Genomic DNA, 21,451 nt, shown 5'->3' with positions numbered 1-21,451 from the left:
TGATGACAAACATTGAAAAACTGACCAACTCTGTTGCATTGATAAAGCACCTTGTTAAATGTATAAAACATGTCTGCATCAGTGGTATCTTGTATTTCCATACAATGTTACATTAGGCTGTTACACATCTATTGTCAGAGAAGTACTTGCATAAATAGGTAAACCACCTTGGTTCTTGGTTCTTGATCCTCCAAGATATTCCGCATAGGATTTAAACTGGAGGTGGCGGAGGGCGTTTTCTGTCCTTACCTTCATACAAGCAAGGACAGAAAACCGGACGAAGTGAGTATACTTGATTATTCAGTAAGCTTCAGTAAGCTATGGGTCAAAGTATTTGGTGAGTACATTTCTAACTCTTCTGGCTTCAGTCTCGTTGCCGTCTGTTCTGAAATTGTTAGGGTCTGCGAAGCGCAGAATCAAATATTGCTGTGATGATTGTACGCTCTAGTATCAATTGTTTGGCGACAATAAAGTAATAATAATAATAAGAAGAAGAAGAAAACAATGAAATGCCGTGCTGCCGCCATCTGTTGTGGCACATCATGACAGCGGTTTTAAAAAGCTCCGTTTACCATGTCTACACTGCAACGGCTATTAGGTGTTTTCAGATTTATTCACTCTGGAGACCGTTTCTGAAAATCATCATTTTTGGGGGATGAAAACGCCATTTTAGTGTGGACAGAGGGTCAAAACAAAGAGAAAAAGCTTCATTTTTCAAAATTATCTGGCGTAGTGTGGACGTAGCCTTAAATTGGTATCCCTCTACTTTTAAACAATGATCTCCAATTCTGAATTCTCCCAAAGAGTAACCACCTTCTTGATGGACATCCTTTCAATTAAACACTCTCCCACTTTCTTGAACTCCAATAAATTTCAGTTTAGCTTGTCAAACTTTCCCTCCCTACCCGCTCATCCTAGGTATCAGTCGAGTAAATTTTCCTCTGAACTGCTTCCGAAGAATTACCAACTTTCCTTAGATATGGCAAATTATACTGTACAAGGAATTTCTGGTACGCTCTTATGAAAGGCCTGTGTTAGAGTAGAAAAATCACACTCCCCCCACACCCCAATACTTAAGTAACATAGAGTACTGGTGAGGCAGCATCTATGGAAGGAAATAAATAGTCAACATTTCAGACCGCAACCCTTCATCAGGACTGGACATGTTATCAGTAATGATGAAGGGTCTCAGCCTGAAACGTCGACTGTTTATTCCCCACCATAGATGTTACCTGACCTGCTCAGTCCCTCCAGCAGTTTGTGTTGCTCAAGATTTCCAGCATCTGCAGAGTCTCTTACGCATTAATTTATTATTTATTTTCCTGCACAATAAACAAGAAAATTCCATTAGCTTTCCAACTAATTTGCTGTACCTGCATACAAAAAAACTCTGTTAATCCAGCCTTCTGGATAGTCACATTGCACCCTTCTAGGACCTTTAACAAATTCAACAATTTTATGCAACTCACTTTCTCTGCTGGTATCAGAAGCAGCCAGTTCAACAGTACATTATCCACCTGTAGCACTAACTCAGTTCTTCTCCATACGCTATCACTGCCTGACTTGTTCACTATTTCCTAAACAGTGTCTTTCATAATTTTTACAAGTTCCCTCATTTGTGTGTTTTCTCTCCCTCCCTCAATCAACCAACCAGTAGGTTTTCATCAATAGCTCATTACCATGGTATCCTTGGGCTTGTTCTATCAGAGATATTCCCTTTATCCTATTCCACTACAGCATCGCATGCCCCTCCTAACCATCTCTACAATTTGACTTATTGTCTCTTTTTCTCTCTCCCATTTCTGACAAAAAAACTTCTGATTTTAAACATAATTTTTTTTCCTTGGTATGGCCTGACCTGCTTAGTGATTCTAGCATTTTCTATTTTTATTTCATGTCTTGTAAAGTTTTATAATGGTAGCATAACGTGAACAGATTTTTTCAGTCGCATTCAAGGATTTACAATACTCAAACCAATTTCTCCTAAATGTCAATGGCTGTAGGCTAGAACACACTCACTTCAGCTCAATGCACCATGTAATGACTTAATCTGTACAAAAAGTATGCAGGACAAGCTTTTCACTGTTTCTTGGTACATGTGAAAATAATAAACCAATTCAATGAAGTAACCATATAATATAGGAGCTGAATTAGGCTATTCAGCCCATCAACCCTGCTTCACCATTCATTCATGGCTGATTTTATTTTCAACTCCATTCTCCTGCCTTCTCCCCATAACCCTTAACCAAACATAATTGGTACATCAACAGTTGATTATCAATAACCAATAATTGGTTATTATTTACTGTAGATAATAAAACATCTACCAGAATAAACCGCCAATACATCTAGGATTGAAAAGGGACATTCTTGTACTCAAAGAGTGGCTAGAATGTGTGACTTGTAGACAGAATAAATGAGGCAAACAACGTTGATGGGTTTAAGCTGGATAAATATTCAAGAGGAACTTATTAATTAAAAAGATAAAAACAATTATGCTACAAGATATCTAAGTACGATGGGAACCATGTGGAAAACAAACCTCCATATCAATACAACCCAATGTAAAAGAGAAACAATCAAACATATTTCTCAGTACTGTAGGGTAACATAATTAGTGGAAACGTACATAATTCACAACCACCGATATTGAGTCAGGGTTTCACTTTAAGAGCTGGTCTGACATGATGAAGCATTACAAAAACGGTTTTAGCATGCTTTGTGTTCAGGTTTTGAAGTTCAATAAATATGTTGTCACAGTTTTTTCTTAAACTTAAAACAACTCACCATTTTTTTGTAAAATCCTACAATACTATTCAACAAATATGATAAGCAACTACAGCAAAACTAAAAAAGGAAATTTTTCAAGAGATCAAGATTACCATACACCACATGCACACTCTGAAGCAATTGATTCATAAAACTGCATAAGAGGTGGGAAATTAAAGGAAAGCATTGCAATTATATATTGTGCCTTTTACCAGTTAAATACCCTGAAGCACTTAAAAGCCATGTAATTGCTTTTAAAATACACTAAGGATTTGCTTTTAAAATACACCCACTGTGAGGGAATGCAGCAGACATCTTGCACTTACCAAGTCCAATAAATACTGAGCCAAATGGATTAGAATACCAGATTTGACAGTGTTGACTCCAACACTGAAAGATTCTACTGCATTCCTTAAAATAGTGCTATGAATTCTTTTGCATCCACTTCAGTTCATAGTGCATTCAGCAACAAACGCAGCATTCTGTGCACAGCCCTAAAATACCACTGACAATTATATCCTTACATTGTGTAACAAAGCCTGAATGCAAAAGCTACTAAACGCATAAGCAGAAATGCTGAACCTGGCACTCTAACGTTAACAAAACTGAATGCATTCTACAAGCACTTTTGAACTATAAATGTAAATAAATTCTTACCGGTGACCATATTATTTACAGGGTACATCCTTTGAACATGACATGATGCAGCTACAAATGATGGCATTTCAATGTCTAAATTCTGGTCTCTGTTTTAAAAATATTACATATTAAAAACATGCAACTTTCTATGCGTGAGATACCAAAACACCAGTTATGATATTTAGTTATTATAGTGACTGAAGTGATGCAAGAGTTCCATGTAAATACTTAGCATCAAGAGTAACCTAATCAGCTCTTGTAATATGAGAGCTGTAATAATACAGCATCGTGTAATATGAGAATTGCAAGGCACCTGACCACAAAACCCTGCAACAGATTGTGAGGACTACTGAGAGAATCATTGGAGTCTCTTTTCCCCTTTCTCTCCACACCCACCCCCATTCAGGACATATACAGAAGCACTGTGTTCACTGAGCCCTCGGCATCGTCAAGGATCCCTCCCAATAGTCCAACAATCTCTTTGACCCTCTACCATCAGGCAGAAAGCACCTCAGTATAAGAACAAGGACTGTTAGGCTGGGTAACAAATGCTTCACCTAGGCTGTGAGACTTTTTGAACACTCTGCTACCACCCAGTACACATTATTTATGACCACACCAGCAGCTTTATACTGTTGTATATTTAACTGTATGTAAACTTGTATAAAGCTTGAATGTTACTTTATTATGTTAATATTATTGTGTTAATATTATTTTATGTGCTTTATGTGATACATTACTGTGTTTTGCACTTTTGTCAGAGGAATGTTGTTTCATTTAGTTGTATACATGTGTACGATTGAGTTACTTTATGTAGACCAACATAATTGGACTATGATTGCACCCATGAGCCAATGCACAAGACTAATTAGAATATCAACACAGTGGAAATCCCATGCTAAATAGAAACATGCATCAAGTATATTCCGGGTAACTTTACCAACTGTTATAAGTAACCTGATTTATGGAGGACTGTTATGGTTAAAGAAGGGGTGATATTTTCTAAAACTTGCAGTCTATTGCTCATACCTCAGTATCATTCAAAGCCCATTAACCCATGAATCATGTGAAGGGCAATGGACTTTTCTGAGCCAAGAACAGGTCTGGGAGATATGGTGATCAGACACCCCAGACCATTTGAATTACAGTGTGTGCCAGGAGTTTGGTACCACTGGGTGTCAGGAAATTAGAATAAGTATTGGGCTGACAGTGGATGGGAAGAAGTATATGAGATCAGGGTCTGCATGAAGCTGCAAGATACTTGGGTGATGGTGGCCAATGTAGCATTGAAGGGTTGGGGTTTGTAGGAAATAGAGGCCTCATAAAAAGGGAGAATGAATGATTGCTCTACAGCTGATCAAGGGATCCTTGCTGAGTGGTCAGATGATATTAATGGCAGAGATAGTGGCCCAAAACATAGAAGGCAAAGTACACTTAACATTAGCAGGTTTCCAAATTGGAATACACACAAAATGCTGGAGGAACTTAGAATTGATGGAGAGGAATAAACATTTGACATTTTGGATTAAGACCCCTCATCGGGAGGAAAGGAATGGGGAAGAATAAGAAGATGAAGGGAGGGAAGGAATGCAAGTTGGCAGGTGATGTGTTGTGAAAGCAGTTCTGGCAGGTGTGACCCATGATGGCTGTTTCTCAAACCACATATATTAATTACCTCAGCAACATGAGCACAGAGCTGCCATACATATTTATGGGTTAAATGAAAGAATCAAAATAAAGGTCATAATGACACTTCGCTTCATCCAGATTGCACTTACAGTCATGTAGTTTGGATGTAAACAGTGCTGCAGGAATGAAATTATCCCTGCTGCAAGACAGTTATGTAACCCAAAAAAAGATTTGTTACCATCACACCTTCTCTTGTTGCTTACTCTAAACGTAGCTATTTAATTGCCCCTTCCACCTGTCCAAACAAGTATAGATAAAATATGTATTGGTTATCTTATAAGCAAAATCAATGGAGCTTTAACGGTTTAAATCCAGTTCACTTCAAATTGAGAACCAAGAAATTGCAACTTACAGTACGTATCCTGAGGAAAAGAAAGCCAATTATTGTTTACAATGTGTCATAAATCTGAGACAAACCCTCAGAAAACTAAAAAGCTACCAATCTAGAAAGGCTTCTATTGCAATTTTCCAATAAATAACTTCAAGTGTACATCTTTTTGGATCACTCCCCATAGACTGCATGAACAATGAGTTCATAAATGGGCAGTCAACATGACTAACTATTAACACGAGATTATCGGAGGCAATGTTGAAGATAATCAGCATTTTAATATACAGTCATAATAATAAATGCTCATAACAAATGAAGATGCAATTATTCTATGTTAACCAATGCCTATTTTATCAATTAAACCAAAATTATGCAATTCCATTGAAGGCAAACAATGCTGACAGCTACAAAGAGCTCACAGAGAACTTAATTTGGTACCAGAAATTCTTGGACTATTCTATAAAGAAGCCAGTATTTTCCAATTCACAATTTCTGTAATTCTAATTAAGGGATTATCTCTCAAAGATCCTGAAAATGAAATTAAATGTGTAAGTCAGAATTTCAATCTAACTTGGTACTTGAATACACAGCCATTGAACTAGACTTATTCAAAATGTACAGCAAAGACAATTAGATAGGAGAATGGAAAAGTGAATACAATATTTAAAGGAAGATGTATTTTTAAGTGCTAAAGCAGTAACAAGCATTAGAATACAGTACATCAGTGGCAGGAAGGAGAAGGCAAACATTGAAATACAATATCTGACTGTTTTGTTAAAAATAATGACGATTGAAATTGGTTGATTTTGTAATAAAAGTGCATCAAACAGATTAAAAAGTAAACTAAAACAACAAACCTGTCACCACTTTTGGGAGCATCCAACTCAACCTGTTCTATTCTCTTCTTTTCTGGACCCTGGCACATATCATACCATTTCTTTTTTGGAATCTTTCCTTCTTGACATGGCTTTTATGTTAAAAATTAAACCAAGAAATAGTGACAGTCCTACAGAAACAGTATCCATTAGAGCCAACATAAGATCACTTCTGTACCTATAAATATGTGTATCTTCAAATCCCATGTTCCAGCATATAGACTCAACTGTATATTTGATCTGCTCTTTTAACATGGTCCAAGATAATTGTAGTTTGTTAAATTATACAAGACACTAATACAGAGCTCGGCATAAATAAGTGGGTAATTCTGCAGAAGGATTAAGAACTACAATGCAACTGGCAAATGTAATACTTAACACCTGCAGATACAATCTTTCTGTAAATGTTACATATTTACAGAAAGATTGAGAAAATGAAGGGACCAGATTGGGTTCATGGAAAACTTTAAATCAAATCAAAGGCAATGGCAGATCAAAATAAAAAAAATTCTGGACATACTCAGAAGGTTATTGCCCAGAACATTAACTCAGTTTTTTCTACACAAACTGAATTTACTGCTCTTGAATCAAATTTCCAGCTTGTGCAGTATTTTGCTTCTGAACAAATGTATGTTTCAGAAAGCAAAATGTGGTACCGCAATTTGACAAAAATATACAAAAATTCAAGATAAAGCAAAACTCCTGAGCAACACACACAAAATGCTGAAGGAACTCAGCAGGTTAGGCAGCATCTATGGAAAGGAATAAACAGTCAATGTTCTGGGCTGAAGCTCTTCATTAGGATTGGAAAGGAAAAGGGAAGAAGCCAGAATAAGAAGGTGGGGGGGGGGGGTGGAAGGGAAAGAGTACAAGCTATAAGGTGATAAGTGAAGCCAGGTGGATAGGAGAGGGGGTTTGAAGTAGAAGCAGGAAGGTGATAGTTGAATAAGGTAAAGGGCTGAGGAAGAAGGAATCTGATAGGAGAGGTGAGTGGATCATGGGAGAAAGGGAAGGAGGGAGAAAGGGAAGGAGGGAGGTCAACAGAGGGAAGTGATAGGCAGATGAGGAGAAGAGGTAAGATGGGGGTCCCAGAGTGGGGAATTAAAGAAAAGGGAAGGAGGTGAAAAAATTACCAGAAGCTGGAGAAATCAATGTTCATGCTATCAGGCTGAAGGCTACCCGGATGGAACATGAGGCATTGCTTCTCCAACCTGAGACAGTAAAACTCATAATCTGGCATCCTCGGGACTTTAGTAGTTTTCTAGACTATTAGGTATTAATCCTATTAGTCCATAAACTCACTTTTTCTTTAAGATATAGAATATCAATATAATATTTTAATATAATAACAGGAACATAATACACTTCACAATGTTAAAGAGTGCCCAGGAAACCAAACTCAGTGAGGTCAAGGACAGTGATGTATACAAGGCTCCAGAACATTTAAAGGCAACAGCACGGAAATATGACCCAAAATGTTTAAGAGGAATGCAGAAACAGAGCCTTGGTGAATTTACGAAGAACATGGGAAATGTAGCAGCTACAAGGGAGTTCAAGGTTCAGGATTGTTTCATGTCTTTTCCAGTACTGAAGTGTAAAAGGGAATAATTGCTACTTTTATCTGATGCAGCATATAAAAAACACTAAAGAACACAATAATAAAAAACACAATAAATATAAATACACTAGATAGCTTATATACATAGACAGATATATGTAGATAAAGTGACACTAGGTAAAGGAGTGTCTGTACAAAAGGTGACTGACTGACTGACAGGGAATGATAAAGTAGTGGCAGTGGAGGTTGTTGTGGGTAGGGCTAATGGTTGATTAGCCTGACAGCTTGGGAAAAGTAACTGTTTATGAGTCTGGTGGTCCGGGCATGGATGCGGTGTAGCCTCCTCCCTGATGGGAGTTGGATAAACAGTCCATGAGCAGAGTGAATTTGGTCCTTCATGATATTGCTGGCTTTTTTCTGGCACGTTTCTGTATATATATGTCCTTGATTGCAGGTAGGCTGGTGCCAGTGATGTGTTGGGCAGTTTTCACTACCCATCATGAAGCCTTTCTGTCCACCGCAGTATAGTTTCAGTATCATGCCAGGATGCAACATGTTAGGATGCTCTACTGCAATAAAGGAGACATGAAATCTGTGTCCACTGAGTTTAAAAGGAGCATGGAATGACCCCTGGTGAATTTAAAGGGCGCATGGAAATGAAGTCCCTACAAGTTTAACAGGTAAAGAAGTCCTTGGTGAGATTTTAACGTGATGAGCTAAATGCCGAACCACAAGGATATCCAAACAAACGATTAGTGGAATATAACAGTTGTGTTAAATTTTTGATTTCTAGCATTTGAATCTTTTTCCAAGTATTGTAGTTCAAATGTCAAGCCCATATTGCTGTCAAATTAAGCTATTATTAATATGTAATCACCTTCAAACCAATGGAGTATACTGATTTTGCTGTTGCTGACAGTTTTAAACTACCAGAGTTGTTTTGCGTCTTTGCTGTTTTTAAACATCTATAGTGCTGCACAACATGATGGGGAGGGTGGGGTGTCCTTGGTGTCAAAAACAAAACCTTATCTCTACAAGGACTTGACCAGATACTGGCATATGCACAAATGGACCGGCCAACAGGGTCAGTGATGAAGGACAGCAGGACGGATAGAGCCAATGTGCCACAGCAGGTAGAATCACTGTGCCAGAACCCCAGACCCCTGGGTTCATTCTGAATTTGGGCACTGACTATGTGGAGTTTGCACATTCTCTGTATATCCATGTTTCCTCCAATTGCTCCAGTATTTTCCCCACACCCTAAAGATGTGTTAGTTGGTCAGATAAATGGCCATTGTAAATTGCCCCTAGAGTGTAGGTGAGTGGTAGACTCAGGAGAAGGGGTGGTTGTAGTTAAATAAAATATAGAAAGAATGAAAATTGAGATTAATGTAGGATTAATTTAACTGTGTGATTGATGGTCAGTGGAAAGTCCATGAGACAAAGACCTGTTTCGAAGCTGTATCTAGAGGCACGGAGAGGTACAGCATGGAAATAAGCCTTTTGGCCTATAGACGTGTCTGTGTTGACCATCTAATACTCATTATTGTTTTTAAAACAATGATCATAGACTAACACATGCTTGAATGTGTTAGCCTACTAGACCATTCCCAAATCCTTACTTCTGCTCACTAGACTCTCTAGAGGAAGAGGTCAAGTAAATTTAACCCTTCATTCACTAACAGTCATAAACCTAATATGACAGCTATATGCTTCAAGACTGCTGATTTGCTTTGCAGTGGTATTCTACAGCCACTCTTGGTGAAAAGCATTGAAATCACATACCCAAAGTGCAATCTGAGCTCTTGCTTCTTCCTAGCATCATTTAGCAAGGAAGAACACTGATTCATCAGCGGAGAGAGAAAATGGGAGCTGGCTAACAGGAAGTTAGGAAGTTAGGCTAACAGGAACCTGCCAATGTTTGAGGTGACACAATGAGTAGCCTAACACTGCAGAATCATACCTAACAGACAATCTGTCAGACTCCTCCTTCACAATCCTTGGGTATGCCCCACTAGCAGGACAAGACATACCCAAGGATTGTGAAGGAGTCTGACAGATTGTCTGTTAGGTATGATTCTGCAGTGTTAGGCTACTACTTGACTAGATTGTGGGACAGCTCGATCATTAGATACCAATCCACAGATGTCTGAGCAGAGGACTTGGCATAATCAACTGCAATGGGAACAACTTTGTGTTATCCAAATTTTCAGAGGTTCAAGAAGCAAGTCCAACACCATTTTCTTTCAAGGGCAGTTAGCAACGGACAGTAAATGCTGTCTCTGCCAACTGCACAAAGAACCCAAATATAAATAAAATTATTATTTTTTTAACAGTTGTCATATTATGGTTCTTTTGGACCATTAGGTGTTATATTAAGCTCCTAAAAAAATAAATTTAAATGCAGAAAGCAAACAAGCTCACCGGTTGAAGATGCAGAGGACTTTCCTTCTCCCAAATGAAATTGCCAATCGCTGCTTTAATTTCTTAAATAATTAATAGGAGACAGGATACATGCTAAATGTATACATTAATACATTTAAAATACAATAATACATGAAAGCAAAGAGGCAAGTCAGCTTCTTAAGTTCACAAGTTATGCATAATTAATTTATAGCATCCATTTAATAAAGGAGTTGTTTTACAAAGCCTTTTCATTCCCAAGACAAATTGTAAAAGTTAAATAGTCTACACCCATATGTTCACTGCTTAAACTTCATACTCTCATGTCCTGTACAATTTGTGGCTTGCTCAATTTTCAGACATTCTAATATTACTTATTAGAAAGCTGTCAAATAGCAGAAATGCTGAGTCCATCCAAAGCATATACCACTTAATAAATACAAGATGAAACTTCAAAATATAGGAGATGAAGTACCTTTATTGCAAATCAATAAAGAGACTGAAGTAACAATGTTTTAGAGTCAAAGAGCACTACAGCACAGAAACAGGCTCCTCAGCCCATCCAGTCCTATTCAAACTATTATTCTGTCTCGTCCCATTAATCTATAGAGTCATAGAGTACTTTATTCTTCATTATTATTTATATTCACATATTTTTTTCCAGTTTGACAACATTAAGAAGCTAGCTGTTGTGAAGGGTACTTACCTGTTCTGAAACCTACTGTAGATCAAGGCTTTCTGTTAATGGGTGAAAGAGGATGCTTAAAACTAAATGAACTACAGTGGAATATAAAACCAAACACTTCACCATCTTGAGATCTGATGAAGTATCGCTAATCTGAAATACTGTTTGTCTTCACATAAATGTATTGTATCTGCTAACATTTTTACAGCACCTTCTAATTTTACTTGTCCATTATTTTTAAAGGTAAAAAGAATTATTAAATTCAACTCTTAAAGTTTTCCAGTCTCTCTGCCTCAAATGTGCAATCAGCCTGAAATGTTGACTGTTTATTGCCCTCCACAGATGCTGCCTGATGTAATGTTGAATCAGGTCATGGGTGCAGCAAGTGAGACAGAAAGGACCAACTTCAAATTTAAGTACATTCATTATTTCTTTACAAACAGTAAATATTTGACCAAACATTCATGTTTCCTAAGTTACAGAAACTACAAAGCTGAATATTCAAACATGCATACATTCAACATACTTAGTTAAAAGTGCACGCAAGAGCATACCTTCCCAATGGTCATATGTGCTGCTTGCCTTAAACAACGGGAGGAAGAACCTCCCACATGTACTCTCTATATACTCGGGATATTTGAAAATGGACACCAGGCAGCCATCCAATGGGAAAAGTAGTTACAGTTCCTAAACTAACTAACCATGACAAAGCAACTTTCAACATTCAGCATAAGGCATGCACCACCCCCCCCCCCACCCCACCACAGGACAACTGACCTGCTGGATCACTCCAACATGTTGTGTTTGTAGATCTGGATTTCTAGAATCACTTGTGTTTATCATTTAATTCTTAATACTGTATTATTTTTTCCATGTCTAAGTCCATGATAAGTACTCTAATGGGCATGTTATATGGGTAAAACAGCAGGATTTTTACTGATGAATTTCAATTGCCCCAGGTTCTAAGACCACTCAGTCCTACCTTCAGAAGCCAGTTCAGGACATCTAGCTGCAAGGCCTGTACCCCAGTTGGAATGTGAATAGGTTCAGTAGGACATTAAGGGGAAAAATCAGCAAAGCATTACTCTTTGAGTGATACGAGGGAAGAAAGGAAAAAAATGTCAAGTAATCTCAAGTGTGGTGATACACATGGCGAAATTTTAAGGCAAAAGATTAGTGTGTGGTGGAAAAAACAGCAACAATCTCAAAATCAGGGCTGTGCAGTTTTTTCCCCTCTATATTTATCATGTATTTCATTGTACTGCTGCCGTAACAAATTTAACAACATATGCCAGTGATATTAAATCTGATTCTGATGTGTGTGAGGGGCAGGGATGAGAGCATGGAGAATTATAGGATATCATCATGGTTTTTCTTAATGTGGAATTCATGTTTAAATATCAAAGCAAATTTATTATCAAAGTATACGTATGTTACCATATACTACTTTGAGATTCCTTTTCTTGCAGGCATTTACATCCACAGAGTTGCACAAGATTAACTTACGGCCTAATTTAACCAAAGTTCATCTAAATCTGCAGAAAAGTGCAAAGTGACTTGAAACAGTTGCCGTATCATTTCACTCAAGAAAATTAAAACAATTTCATCTGCATGATGCTGTAAAGTGTTAAGCAATTTACCATCTTGGTCAAAATATGGCAGATACAGAGTCAATATTTACATGAAATACTATATGTAGCTTTATGCCAAAAAGGTAGACTTTTTGCATTTTTAACAGACACCACCATTTTTCCCCACTTAAGAGTGATATTTACTGCTCTTAATTCCCTTCAAGGTGGTAGGAATGAGCCATCTGCATGAACTGCTGCAGTCCTTCTATTGTTAGGAAAAATTTCCAGGATTTAGCACACAACGCTGAAGGGAAGTCACTTGTTGCAGTTACACAAAAGTTGGTGAGACCACTTGGGTTCCTGTTGAGGCCACACCTGGAGTATAGTGCACAATTTTGGTTACCTTGTTATGGAAAAATTGTCATTAAGCTGGAAAGAACATAAAGAAGATTTAAGGGAATTTTGTCAGAACTCAGGAGCCTGAGTTGTAGGGAATGGTTGGGCAGGCTAGGACTTCATTCAGTAGAGCATAAGAGACTAACAGGTAACCTCAAAGCGGTGTTTAAAATAATGAGGGCCACTGATAGGGTGAATGCACAGAGTCTTTTTCACAGGGATAGGGAATCAAAAGCTAGAGATTATAGGCTTAAGATGAGAGGGGAAAGATTTAGAAGGGACCTAAGGAGCAACTTTTTCTTGCAGAAAGTGGGATGTATACGGAACAAGCTGTTGGAGGAAGTGGCTGAGGCAGGCACAATAACAATGTTTAAAGGACACTTGGACAAGTACATGAATAGGAAAAGTTTAGATGGATCTGAATCAAATGCAGGCTAATGGAACCAACATATATGGGCATCTTGGTCGGTACTAGCATACATGGGCAAGTAGGCTGAAGAACTTGGTTCCGTGTTATATTGCTCTAAAGCTCTATGAATAGCAATATATTTACGTCATAAAAATGTGAAAATTTTTCTAATTGACATGAAATTTCAAATCCACAATGTCAATTGAATTTTGCCACTGTTGAGATCAATCTTCATATTATTATGTCTCTGATCAGGTTAGAACTAACCTTCATGGAGAGAGGCAGGAGGAAGCAGGAAATGACCCATGGCGACACAGTCCCTGAGCCCAGACTCTTCACATGCTGTGAGATAACTAGCATGAAAAACGGTAGCCCTATCCTCCACAAAATCCAAACTCTCAAAGATCCTAAGTGAGACAAGAAATACACAAAGATGTAATTTCCCTTTAAACTTGAGCCTAGGCCAAAACAGAAAGTAGTTAGAAATTTTACAGTGTATTTAATAGAAACCTCAAGATCTAAAATGGTACAGGTATCATGTTTTCCTTTGCAAAGGAAGTAGTACTTATTTAATTTATAATTGACTATATTAAGAGCAACTGACCACATAGATTTCAAGCCAGTTGTCAGCAAATTTAAAGAGGCAGCTGATTGAAAAAAAACAAATCTCTTGGATCTTTCACCAGTTGTCAATTTTTGTACACCGAAGTTCAAAATACATAAATCTCTAAAGGGACAGATAGTATTCATTTCCTTTCTGAGCCATGTTTCAGCTACTCCAGTTCCATGGGTTCTGAAGTAACTAATAGGAATAATGCCAGACCCACTCTGCTGCAATAGGGCAGGACGTACTTGGCAAGGTGAACAAGTGATCATTTAAGGAAGTGTATGGTTCTTTTATTCTTTAAATTTGGCTTCTATGTGTAGCCCCCCTGGCAAGCCTCAGGGTCACGCAGCTCGCTGTCGTCTAGGGAAACAGCCCTCGGCCCCACCAAACTGAGTAATTAGTTTGTGTGGATGCTGTGTGTTGTACCCCACCCCACCCAAATAACAGACAATACACCAGATACGATTAAATGAATTACAGTTTATAGATATTACTGGAACTATATAATTAATAGAGAATAAAATATAAAAGGAAAATAAAAGGCACCACACTTATCAATGTTCAATCTCTTTGTGCACAAACAGTTGGAGCTCCGGACCCTCTTTCTTCACCGTGATCCCCTTGGACCACCTCGACCTGCTGTTTGGGATCCGCAACGGTGGTCGACCAGACGCTCCACATGAGTCCGTCTCCGTCTCTTCTCCTCGCCGAACACCCTGGACCTCAGACTCCTGGTCAGGGTCCGACCCCGTTAGTCGACTCACAGCACCTTGTCCATCCTCTCTCTCTCTCGCCTTCTGCCCAAAAACCCGCACATCACAATAACTTACAGACACACAGAAAGAATAACATCTATCCCAATTGGTTCGTAACATCCTCTTATCAATAACATAATCTAAACAAACTGCTAGCGGGAGGACTTTCTCAGCAGTTAACATAACAAAGAAGCCATTTTAATTAGCCTACGCAGTAACATAAAAGAAGAAACCCCCTTACATATGTACTCCCAACAAATCGGCTCAAGTTCTCCATGCCATTCTACATGTTTTTCCTCCATTTGGAGTCATCATTGGTCAGGAACTTTCCTAGGTTTTGTAGATCTATTACATTTTTTCCAAGATCTCTCTGAAGATTTCCACAAAATATTTTTCCTCTTCCCATTGGTAATCACTTGCAACTAAAGAATGCAGAAGGCCTTCACACAGAAGATGTCTGTGCACAAATTTAAAATACACGATTAGTAGTGATATACTGAAAATTGATTTGTATAAAGGGAATACAGAATAGGAATAAACATTTTACCAGGGTGGTCAATAATGTTTAGTGTGACATCAAAGTGATCAATGCTTGTGTCTTTGCTTTTCATAATATCTATAAATAATATTATAATATGCACTCAGATCTGCAACTGGATCTTCAACTTCCTCACAGACAAGGACCCAGGCTGTAAAAATAGGGGACAAGTTCTCCGCTACAATCACTCTGAGCACCGGTGCCCCACAAGGCTGTGTACTCAGCTCCCTGCTGTACTCACTGTACACCCATGATTGTGTAGCCAAGTTTCCATCAAACTCAATATATAAGTTTGCTGATGACACAACAATTGTAGGCCGTATCTCGGGTAATGATGAGTTTGAGTACAGAGAGGAAATTAAGAATCTGGTGGCATGGTGCGAAGACAATAACCTATCCCTCAACGTCAGCAAGACGAAGGAATTGGTTGTTGACTTCAGAAGGAGTAGCGGACCGCACGACCCAATTTACATCAGTGTTGTGCAAGTGGAACAGGTCAAAAGCTTTAATTCCCTCCGGGTCAATATCACAAATGAACTGACCTGGTCCAACCAAGCAGAGTTCACTGCCAAGAAGGCCCACCAGCGCCTTTACTTCCTGAGAAAACTAAAGAAATTTGGCCTGTCCTCTAAAGACCTCACTAATTTTTATAGATGCACTGTAGAAAGCATTCTTCTAGAGTGCATCACAACCTGGCATGGAAGTTGTCCTGTCCAAGACCGGAAGAAGCTGCAGAAGATCGTGAACACGGCACAGCACATCACACAAACCAATCTTCCATCCTTGGACTCACTTTACACCGCACGCTGTTGGAGCAGTGCTGCCAGGGTAATCAAGGACATGATCCACCCAGCCAACACACTTTTCGTCCCTCTTCCCTCCGGGAGAAGGCTCTGGAGCTTGAAGACTTGTACGGCCGGATTTAGGAACAGCTTCTTTCCAAATGCAGTAAGACTGTTGAACTGATCCTGGCCCGGATCTGGGCCGTACCCTCCAAATATCCGGACCTGCCTCTCAGTTTTTTTGCACTACCTTACTTCCCATTTTTCTATTTTCTCTTTATGAATTATAATTTAAATTTTTAATATTTACTAATTTTTACTATTTTTAATATTTTTAATACTTAATATTTGTAATCCAGGGAGTGGGAAGCGCGGAATCAAATATCGCTGTGATGATTGTACGTTCTAGTATCAATTGTTTGGCGACAATAAAGTATAAATTCTGTGGATTATGAAACTAAATGTAATAATTCTAAGTTTGTCAATGGCTTGAAATTATGCAAGTTGCAGATGCAGAGAGGTTTTCATGATGGTTTAAACAAGTTGAGTGTGTGGGTAAATATATTGCAGATGCAGTACAACATAAATAAATGTTAAGTTATCCAATTTGGTAAGTAAACAGAAAGGCTGATAGATTGATAAATAGTGATAAATTGGGAAATGTTGATATACATTAGTCATTGAAACCAGCATGTCAGTCTAATAATTAGTTAAGAAGGCAATTAGCTTGTAAAGGAACAAGGATATCTTAATATAATACAAGACCTTGCAGAGACCACATCTGGAGTTTTCACCTCTTACACAAGCAAGATTTATTTACCATACAAGAAATGCAAAAAAAAATTTGCAAAACAAACTCCTGGAATTGCAGTGTTGGCAGCGATTAATTGGACTCTAAAAATCTGTATCTTTTTTGTACTGTTCCCAAAGAGAACAGTGTGGCCTCTGACACCAAACTGTTCTAAGTTTGAACAAAAATATTACATTTTTATACAGAAATTGACTAATTGAATACAGATATTGACCAAATGGTAACCTTGTGGATGTTCAAATTCCTTATTTGCATAATCCAAAACTAGATACTCAATAGAACGCAAACAACAGGAATTCTGCAGATGCTGGAAATTCAAGCAACACACATCAAAGTTGCTGGTGAACGCAGCAGGCCAGGCAGCATCTGTAGGAAGAGGTGCAGTTGACGTTTCAGGCCGAGACCCTTCGTCAGGACTAACTCTTCCTTCAGTTAGTCCTGACGAAGGGTCTCGGCCTGAAACGTCAACTGCACCTCTTCCTACAGATGCTGCCTGGCCTGCTGCGTTCACCAGCAACTTTGATGTGTGTTACTCAATAGAATCTGCACTGAAACAAAAGAGATTGAGAAGTGATGAGGTGATGCTCGGTACTGGTCCATAGTAAGATTAATTTGTTGTGGACATATTGGTTAAGGTTATGACTTGCATGTCGGCTATCCCGCAGAGTGCTATACGGCCAGCTACATCATGGTCGACGCTCAGCTGGAAGGCCGAAGAAGCGCTACAAGGATCAGATGAAGAATGCTTTAAGAAAGTGCAAGATCAGACCCAAGGTCACGGAGGATGTTGCTGCTGACCATACCACTTGGCGACAGCTGTGTAGGGACAGGGTTCATATTCTGGAGATGGAAAGAGCAACCAGAAGACAGCAGAGAGCCAGGAGAAATGCAGCTATGGTTGCCACCACTACCACATATACACGTCCCACCTGCAATAGAGCTTCTGAGTCCAGGATAGGACTGTATAGTCATCAAAGACCTCAGCGTTAAAAGAGTGAACGTCGTCATCGGATTTTGATGGACAACCGAAGAGAGAAGGAGAGAGAGGACATATTGGTTAAGGTTATGACTTGCATGTCATCATTTAGCAGATGTAAAATGGAAACAAGTTTCTCTGTACAACCAAAATTGGGAAGATATTCCACAGACACTCCAAATGATGGGGCCAGGCTTTTAAAAAGATCATATATAACAGTTGATATGTCCTCTGCATTACCTCGAAGTTGATATAATGTGAAGACGACATGCATTGTACTAGAATGAGAAAGCTATTGATGAATACACCAGTTGTGAATTTTCTGCGATATGCAATAGGGAGAACCTTTTGTAGTTAGTCAAATTTGTCATATTTATTGAAGATTGTCAAGATTATGACATCTCAAGAGAGAATTTGTAGAATGTCTGCGAGATGGCTTTTTAGAACAGCTTGTTGTTGAGCCCACTAGGGGATCGGCTGTACTGGATTGGGTATTGTGTAATGAACCGGAGGTGATTAGAAAGATTTGAGGTGAAGGAACCCTTAGGAGGCAGTGGTCATAACATGATTGAGTTCACTGTGAAATTTGAAAAAGAGAAGCCGAAATCTGATGTGTCGGTATTTCAGTGGAGTAAAGAAAATTACAGTGGCATGAGAGAGGAACTGGCCAAAGTTGACTGAAAAGGGACACTGGCGGGAAAGATGGCAGAGCAGCAGTGGCTGGAGTTTATGCGAGAAGTGAGGAAGGTGCAAGACAGGGATATACCAAAAAAGAAGAAATTTTCGAATGGAAAAAGGGTGCAACCGTGGTTGACAAGAGAAGTCAAGGCCAAAGTTAAAGCAAAGGAGAGGGCATACAAGGAAACAAAAATTAGTGGGAAGACAGAGGATTGGGAAGCTTTTAAAAGCTTACAAAAGGAAACTAAGAAGGTCATTAAGAGAGAAAAGATTAACTATGAAAGGAAGCTAGCAAATAATATCAAAGAGAAAACTAAAAGCTTTTTCAAGTATATAAAGAGTAAAAGACAGGTGAGAGTAGATATAGGACCGATAAAAAATGATGTTGGAGAAATTGTAAAGGGAGATAAGGAGATGGTGGAGGAACTGAATGAGTATTTTGCATCAGTCTTCACTGAGGAAGACATCAGCAGTATACCAGACACTCAAGGCTGGCAGGGAAGAGAAGTGTGCGCATTCACAATTACGACAGAGAAAGTACTCAGGAAGCTGAATAGTCTAAGGGTAGATAAATCTCTCGGACCAGATGGAATGCACCCTCGTGTTCTGAAGGAAGTAGCTGTGAAGATTGTGGAGGGATTAGCTATGATCTTTCAAAAGTTGATAGATTCTGGCATGGTTCCGGAGAACTGGAAGATTGCAAATGTCACTCCGCTATTTAAGAAGGGGGCAAGGAAGCAAAAAGGAAATTATAGACCTGTTAGCTTGACATCGGTAGTTGGGAAGTTGTTGGAGTTGATTGTCAAGGATGAGGTTATAGAGTACCTGGAGGCATATGACAAGATAGGCAGAACTCAGCATGAATTCCTTAAAGAAAAATCCTGCCTGACAAACCTATTACAATTTTTTGAGAGAATTATAAGTAGGCTAGACAAGGGACATGTAGTGGATGTTGTATATTTGGATTTTCAGAAGGCCTTTGACAAGGTGTCACACATGAGGCTACTTAACAAGATAAGAGCCCATGGAATTACGGGAAAGTTACATACGTGGATAGAGCATTGGCTCAATGGCAGGAAACAGAGAGTGGGAATAAAGGGATCCTATTCTGGTTGGTTGCCGGTTACCAGTGGTGTTCCACAGGGGTCCGTGTTGGGGCCACTTCTTTTTACATTGTACATCAACGATTTGGATTATGGAATATATGGCTTTGTGGCTGTTTGCTGACGATACGAAGATAGGTGGAGGGGCCGGTAGTGCTGAGGAAACGGAGAGTCTGCAGAGAGACTTGGATAGATTGGAAGAATGGGCAAAGAAGTGGCAAATGAAATACAATGTTGGAAAGTGTATGGTTATGCACTTTGGCAGAAGAAATAATCGGGCAGACTATTATTTAAATGGGAAAAGAATTCAAAGTTCTGAGATGCAACAGGACTTGGGAGTCCTCGTACAGGATACCCTTAAGGTTAACTTCCAGGTTGAGTCGGTAGTGAAGAAGGCGAATGCAATGTTGGCATTCATTTCTAGAGGAATAGAGTATAGGAGCAGGGATGTGATCTTGAGGCTCTATAAGGCGCTGGTGAGACCTCACTTGGAGTACTGTGGGCAGTTTTGGTCTCCTTATTTAAGAAAGGATGTGCTGACGTTGGAGAGGGTACAGAGAAGATTCACTAGAATGATTCCAGGAATGAGAGGGTTAACATACGAGGAACATTTATCTGCTCTTGGACTGTATTCCTTGGAGTTTAGAAGCATGAGGGGAGACCTCATAGAAACATTTCGAATGCTGAAAGGCATGGACGGAGTGGATGTGGCAAAGTTGTTTCCCATGATGGGGGAGTCTAGTACGAGAGGGCATGACTTAAGGATTGAAGGGCGCCGATTCAGAACAGAAATGCGAAGAAATTTTTTTAGTCAGAGGGTGCTGAATCTATGGAATTTGTTGCCACGGGCAGCAGTGGAGGCCAAGTCATTGGGTGTATTTAAGGCAGAGATTGATAGGTATCTGAGTAGCCACGGCATCAAAGGTTATGGTGAGGAGGCAGGGGAGTGGGACTAAATGGGAGAATGGATCAGCTCATGATAAAATGGCGGAGCAGACTAAATGGGCCGAATGGCCGACTTCTGCTCCTTTGTCTTATGGTCTTCTCTCTTTAGTTCCCTGGCATATTCTCCTCTTACCAGTAATGAGAGAAGAGCTTATGTAACTGTGACCAAAGTGCCTCTTTGTCATATTTGAGACCACTGCAGGGGGACTATCAGTTCCCAAGGCCTTATTGCTTTTCAACTGACTTACACTCTTTTTGACCTCATCACTCATGGTGGCAGCAACTGGATTGGCTTCAGTAAACCTCAAGTCACTGATCAGTTTCATGATTGAAGAGTTTGTTGATGTGCTTTTTCCATGGAGTGCTAGCTGCCACTGACCTTGACAACTTCTACATTCTGGGTGCAAGCTGAATTGGGTACTTGAAATACGAATGGCTTTGACAAGCCTGAAGAATCCACACCGTAACTGTCAACAAATTGAAAGATCTCCCGAGTTCTTTCTATTTTTTCCATTTCATTTTAAAATCTTCTTATTAATTATTATTGAAAATCAACAAAAAAAATACATTAAAGTAGTCAAATGAACATATCAATATATACAATAAGAGTTAAACTATCAAATAATTGATTAACCAAGCTAAACAGTATACCAATAATAATAAGAAAAAACAAAATGCTAAAACTATTATTTTTTTGGAAAAAAGGAAGAAGAAAAAGGAACCCCTACTAACTAAAACCAAAAAAACCCTACTAATCGAAAAACAAAACGAGGAAAAAAACCATTGGGAGCACAACCCCAGAGCTATACTCCATACAAGCTTCTATAAAAGAAAAACATCAATCAGCCAACCAGAACCAATTACACAAGAATCAGAAGGGGACCACCTTAATAAGTTCAAATCGAATGATAGTAGCGGGCAAAAGAACCCC

At 39.0% G+C, this 21,451-nt stretch overlaps 1 protein-coding gene across 4 annotated transcripts in view; it reads right to left on the bottom strand.

The window, feature by feature from the left end:
• terb2 (telomere repeat binding bouquet formation protein 2) overlaps window positions 1–21,451 on the bottom strand; it is a 47,292-nt gene that overhangs the window by 3,552 nt on the left and 22,289 nt on the right. For all 4 annotated transcript variants that reach the window (XR_010020815.1, XM_063070156.1, XM_063070155.1 and 1 more), the window contains one exon: window positions 13,593–13,732. Coding sequence is in view for 3 of the 4 variants with exons in the window: in XM_063070156.1 (XP_062926226.1) it covers window positions 13,593–13,732 (140 nt within the window). In the remaining variant the exon portion in view is untranslated. The remainder of the gene's footprint in view (window positions 1–13,592; window positions 13,733–21,451) is intronic.

Source organism: Mobula hypostoma, chromosome 18 (genome assembly GCF_963921235.1).
Source record: "Mobula hypostoma chromosome 18, sMobHyp1.1, whole genome shotgun sequence".
Taxonomy (NCBI): Eukaryota; Metazoa; Chordata; class Chondrichthyes; order Myliobatiformes; family Myliobatidae; genus Mobula; species Mobula hypostoma.
The sequence above is the reverse complement of the archived record's forward strand: the minus strand, read 5'-3'. Positions and strand labels throughout refer to the sequence as shown.